The 6,058-nt window shown below is 58.2% G+C and overlaps 1 protein-coding gene across 1 annotated transcript; it reads right to left on the bottom strand.

The window, feature by feature from the left end:
• Nucleotides 1–2,830: 2,830 nt before the first annotated feature.
• On the bottom strand, nucleotides 2,831–5,827 carry LOC115334420 (protocadherin gamma-B5-like). The gene has a single exon (XM_041119335.1). The coding sequence runs from the start codon at nucleotides 5,775–5,777 to the stop codon at nucleotides 3,273–3,275; it is 2,505 nt and encodes an 834-aa protein (XP_040975269.1). The 5' UTR covers nucleotides 5,778–5,827; the 3' UTR covers nucleotides 2,831–3,272.
• Nucleotides 5,828–6,058: the final 231 nt, after the last annotated feature.

Genomic DNA, 6,058 nt, shown 5'->3' with positions numbered 1-6,058 from the left:
GCCTGAATGACTGGTGCAAGGAGAGCAAGAAGAAACAGGCTCTGAAATACAAACCGGGATATTCAGACACACACTCCGCCCCTCCCGTGAACTAGAGGTAGGAACCCAAGCGGCAGGGACTTTGCTTTAAAGACCTCCGTTCCTAAGGAACACGCTTGGAATTAACTACGCCACCACCACTGACTGAGATTAGGCATTTAGAGGCTGAAGCAGGCACATGGCACTCCTTGGGAAGAAAGAGGACTTTTAGGCTCGCAAGGAACCCCAATTCAATATGGAGAAGAAATAGCGAAACTTTTGCAGGCAGTTCTTCAGCCCAAGGAAGTTCCAATAACACATTAGGAAGCCCTTCAGAGTGGGAATAGTGAAATTGTAAAGGGAAGTCGAAAAGCGGATGAAGTGGAAAAAAGAAGCAGCTCTAAAAGAGTCAACAGTTGGAGGAGCCTTAATTCCAGCACCTCGTTTATCATGCATAATATACTGAGAGAGAAGATCAATTGCCAGAACAATTAGATTGTTCTAAGAATGATCAGGGATGGTGGGTGACACCTTTAAAGCAACTGCTACTTTCTGAAAAGCTGATGGAAAGTCTACTTAAAAGATTGCATCGAGAAACACATTCAAGAGCAAATGCATTGGCATTGACTGCCAAAAAGATAGCTTGTAGGACCAAAAATGCAAAATCTGACAGACATAATAGTTAAGAGACGTGCTATTTCTTGTGCTAATCATCCAAAACTTACCAAGAGGGTTACAGGAGAGTTGTGAAACAAGGAATAACTCCTGGGGAATACTGGCAAACAGATGTTATGTCACTACCAAGGTGTAATTCATTCAAATATTTATTGATGACAGTAGATACCTTTTTTGGTTGGCCAGAGCCATTTCCATGCCATCCAAGAAGGCTAGAGAAATCACTAAGGCCTTATCAAAAGAAATTCTCCCTAGGTTTGATATTCCAGAAGGTATGTCTTCTGACATAGGACCCCATTTCATTGTAGAAATCGTAGCGGGAATTTCTAGGTTTTGGGGTATTAAGGAAATTTATATGCCCCTTGGAATCCACAGTCCAGGGGTAAAGTAATCTTGTAGAAATATAAGAGCGGCAATGGAGACAGGGTGCTTGAATAAAATCCCGCACGAGTTTGGATTCTCGCTGACTGGATGGCTACAGAGTTTACTACAGAACCTAATCATTTTGGTTATTATAGTGATTTTTGTTTGTATATTGTTTGGATGTCTCAAGAGTTTCATCATGAGACAGGCATCTCAACCATATGTATTAGTGATAAGAGATAGAAAGTGAGACGTGTTAAAATATATTGACACTTCAGAAGTCTGAGAGGGGGAAATTGTTACAATTAATATGCATAATATGATTGAAACAACCAGGGAACTGCTAAAGTCCTGGGTACAGCTCCCATCGGTTAATATTTAAAATAAGGAAACAAAAACTATACACTATAATTGAGGTTTAGTAACTAACTGTCAGACAATGGGGCTTCATGTTTATGTCAGAAAAGGTAATGGATTGTGGTCTGGTCAATAAACCTCGAAGAACCACCTGTAACTGCCAAGACAGAGTAAGAAATAGGTAAGAGGCAATTCCTACGGGGGGACATCGCGACCACCGACTCTTTGACCACCTACTCCAATGAGACCACCTACTCAAAAGAAGACCATGAAGGAAGAAGATCGAGTCTGCGGTCTAATTTACATGACAGGCGAAGATGAAAGAACCAATCGTTAAGGGAAATAATAATGAATATGTATCACTTAATTAGATAAACGTGGGGAGTTTTGAGACAAAGGTGTGCTGTCTTGAGACAGGCACCCGTTCATGCGCATCCATGAAATTAATTTAAAAATACCTCGACTTTGTGTGGTATTGCCTTGCAGGCCGGGAAAACGAACCCCGTTTGTGGAACAACAATAAGGAACACGCTTGACATTAACTACACCATGACCATTAGCTGAGATTAGACATTTAAAGGCTCAAGAAGGTGGGGTCAATCAACTGAGAATCTCAAACCGTACCACAATCTCTAACACGAATTTTTGTAGCCGTCCTGCTTGAATGACTGCTACAAGGAGAGCAAGAGAAAATAGGCTCTGAAATACAAAACGTGATATTCGGACACACACCCCACTCCCCCAGAGAAATAAGCATATCAGGCTCATGAACCCACGCTTCAGGAACTTTCCTTGAAATACTCCCGTTCATACCGCCCATTCTGTGGGTGGAGGGTGATTGCAGCCATACGACACCTTTGCGTTGCTCCCAATTTTTCTTCTGCACCTATTTTCCCGCTAGTCGTCAAGTCCCGACAGTATTTTAGAACGGGATGAGAGCAATGGAGTGCTTCAGTGAAGTCACTGAGCTAATGGCTACATCATTAAACTGTTGGAAGACCTACAGAGGCAGCTAATACCGAAAAAGGAAAGTTAAGGGACTTGAATGGGTGATTTCCCATTAGGCCACATAAATTAAGGGTCTGCATGCTTCATAGGCATTTACACCTAAACAATTAATTCGATAACGTGAAGGAATCGGCTAGGAAGGGGCGGTGACGACCAGAAAGAAATGACACGCCTCCCGTGGTTGTGTTATTTCTACCGCGGGGATAAATGTTTTTGTTACGGTGATACAATGTAGGCATAAAGTTCTCTTAATATTCCGTGCAGAGCATTGCCAGTCTTGGCCCGTTAGTTCAAAAGCACAATCTCCACCACCACTTGCACAGCAATTAGCAGCAGTCGTGCTTGCACGAATTTCCCTCACCCTTTCCGCAGATCAAAAGTGTGTCACACTGGAACGCCACCAGCCACCTTAGTTTCCCTAACCCCCAGCCATAGCACAAGGCAGCAATGAAGATCCCCCCTCACAAGGAGTCCTCCTCAGGGACGGCCCTCTACTCTCCACTTCGTTGCTTTTCGGCCGCACATCGGAGGCCGCTCTCAATCAGCCTCCATTTCGCCCCACTTTGTTTTTTCAGGTTGTTTTGTTTTGTTTTGTTTTGTTTTGTTTTTACAGCCATACACGGTACGGACCGTGCTTACACTTAGGACTTGCTGCTCCACTCGAGAGTAACTCAGCAGCAGGCAGCGATGCACATGCCCCCTCTGTTCGGGGCTCTATCACAAAAAGAAAACAACTAGCACATCGCACAGCCTTAGCGTTGGACCTTTCCTTCGTTCGTGGAAAGGGAGAGCGTCAGCAGGCGCCCAAGCGGCCAAAGGACGAGCAAGAGCCCACTCCCCTCGGCGTGAGCTTAGGAAAGGCGCAGAGGCAAGGACTGCGCGGGCTTACAGACCTGCGGGGCCTCGGCGTCCGCGGGCGGCTCTCCCGCGCCGGCGCTGCTGGTCGGGCTCCGCTTCCCGCAGGGCTCCGCGCCGAGAAGCTCCTCCGCGGCCAGGCTGGGCGGCGGCGGCGGCAGCCAAGCGCCCTCGGCGACGGCGCGGCCCGGCGCCACGCACAGGTTGTAGGAGTAGGGCAAGGTGCCCTCGCAGAAGTCGGCCGGGAAGGCGGCGCCGGCCACGGAGAAGCGCTGCGCGCCCAGGCAGCGCAGGACGGCGGGCGGCCCGGCCCGGCGCACCCGCGCCAGCACGGCCAGCGCCACGCTCAGCAGGAAGAGGGCGGAGAGGAGCGCCAGCGCCAGCACCAGGTAGAACTGCAGCTCCGCCGGCGAGTCGGCGCCCGCCGCCCGCTCGCTCAGCTCCGGCAGCGCCTCCTGCAAGCTCTCGGCCAGCACCACGTGCAGCGTGGCCGTGGCCGACAGCGCCGGCTGCCCGTGGTCCTTCACCACGGCCACCAGCCGCTGCTTCGCCGCGTCCCTCTCCGACACGGCCCGCGCCGTCCGCACCTCGCCGCTGTGCAGCCCCACGCGGAACAGCGCCGGCTCCGGCGCCTGCACCAGCTCGTACGACAGCCACGCGTTGCGCCCCGCGTCCGCGTCCACCGCCACCACCTTGGCCACCAGGTACCCGGCCTCGGCCGACCGCGGCACCACCTCGAACGGGGCCGCGGCCGGGGCCGCCCCCGCCCCCGCGCCCGCCCCCGCGCCCGCGCCCGCCGCCGGCCACAGCACCCGCGGCGCGTTGTCGTTGCGGTCCAGCACGAAGACGCGCACCGTCGCCGTCGAGCTCCGCGCCGGCGCCCCGCCGTCCTGCGCCCGCACCGCCACCGCGAACTCGCGGCACTGCTCGTAGTCGAAGGAGCGCTGCGCGTACACCGCGCCGCTCCGCGCCTCCACCGACACGTACGGCGCCGCGCCCGCGCTGCCGCCCGCCAGCCAGTAGCTGACGCGCCCGTTGGCGCCCGCGTCCGCGTCCCGCGCGCGCACGCGCAGCACCGGCGCGCCCGCCGCGTTGTTCTCCGCCACGTAGGCGCTGTAGGCGGCCTCCTCGAACACCGGCGCGTTGTCGTTCACGTCCGACACCTCCAGCACCAGCGCCGCGCGGCTGGAGAGCGCCGGGCTGCCCCGGTCCCTGGCCACCACCGCCACCCGGTGCTCGGGCGCCTGCTCCCGGTCCAGCGCGCTCGCCGTCACCACCTTGTACGAGCCGCCCGACGACGCCACGATCGACAGCGGCGCCTCGCCCGACAGCTCGCACGACACCTGCCCGTTCTCCCCGGAGTCCCGGTCCCGCACTTTCACCAGGGCCACCACCGTGCCGGCCGGCGCGTCCTCGGGCACCGGGCTCGACACCGACGTCAGTGTCACCTCGGGCGCGTTGTCGTTCACGTCCAGCACCTCCACCTCCACTTCGCAGTGCGCCACCAGACCGCCCCCGTCCCTCGCCTCCACCAGCAGCGTGTAGCCTCGCGTGTCCTCGAAGTCCAGCGCCTCCTGCAGCGTGATCGTCCCGCTCTCCGCGTCCACCACGAACTTCCGGAGCACCTTGGCCGGCATTTTCCCAAAGCCGTAGGTGATGCGGGCGTTGGTGCCGGCGTCGGCGTCGGAGGCAGAGACGTTCAGCACCCTCCAGCCCGGCGGCGCGTCTTCCCTCAGGCTGGCGCGGTAGCGGTCCTGCGCGAACACGGGTGGGTTGTCGTTGGCGTCGATGACGTTGATGCAGAGCTGGGCGGTGCCGCTCCGGGGCGGCTCGCCGCCGTCCAGCCCCGTCAGCACCAGCCGCAGGCTCTGCTCGCTCTCCCGGTCCAGCGCGCGCCGCAGCACCAGCTCCGCGAACTTGCTGCCGTCCTGGCTCTCCTTCACCTCCACCGCGAAGTACCCGTTGGCCTCCAGCTCGTAGCCCTGCAGCGAGTTGCTGCCCACGTCTGCGTCCTCGGCCGTGCCCAAGGCGAACCGGGCGCCGGGAGAAGTAAACTCGTTGATCTCCAGCTGGAAACTGTCTTGCAGGAAGCGCGGGGCGTTGTCGTTGATGTCCTGGATGGCCACCTCGACGTGGAAAACGTTGAGCGGGTTCTGCACCAGCGCCTCGAAGCTGACGGAGCAGGACGCCGCCTCGCCGCACATCTCCTCCCGGTCCAGCCTCTCGCTCACGTAGAGGTTCCCGGTCTCCCCGCTCACGCCGAAGTACTGCTTCTCGGCGCTGAGCCGCAGCTGGCGTGCCGGCAGGTCGGCCGGGCTCAGCCCCAGGTCCCGCGCCAGCGGCCCCACCAGCGAGCCTCTGCCCAGCTCCTCGGGGATGGCGTAGCGGACCCGCTCCGGCGCCGCCCGGCAGCACAAGCCCAGCAGCAAAGCGGGCAGCAGCACTCGCCCGGCTGCTCGCCGCCGGCTCTGCCTCTGCCTCTGCCTCTGCCTGCCCGCCATTGTGGGCAGCGCTCGCCGCGCTCCTCCCTCCTGCCGCTGCCCTGCCTCCCTTCCAGCCACTCTTCGCAGCGAGCGCAGGGCCCGCCGGAGGGCAGCGATCTCGGCGCCGGCTCGGACGCCGCTGCTCCCCGCGCCGCGCCGCCTCTCGCCTCTGCTGCCCGTGCCGCTGCCGCTCTGGCCGGCGCCGTGCGAGCGAGCAGCCTGCGGGGGCAGGACGCTGCGGCGGCTGCGGCTGCGGCTCCGGCTGCGGCTGCGGCTCCAGCGCCGCTCCGCCTCGGCCA

This window comes from Aquila chrysaetos, chromosome 22 (genome assembly GCF_900496995.4).
Source record: "Aquila chrysaetos chrysaetos chromosome 22, bAquChr1.4, whole genome shotgun sequence".
Taxonomy (NCBI): domain Eukaryota; kingdom Metazoa; phylum Chordata; class Aves; order Accipitriformes; family Accipitridae; genus Aquila; species Aquila chrysaetos.
The sequence above is the reverse complement of the archived record's forward strand: the minus strand, read 5'-3'. Positions and strand labels throughout refer to the sequence as shown.

What these genes read in the sequence shown, in the direction of transcription:
- LOC115334420 (XM_041119335.1), bottom strand. Translation starts at nt 5,777, where the DNA reads ATGGCGGGCAGGCAGAGGCAGAGGCAGAGGCAGAGCCGGCGGCGAGCA.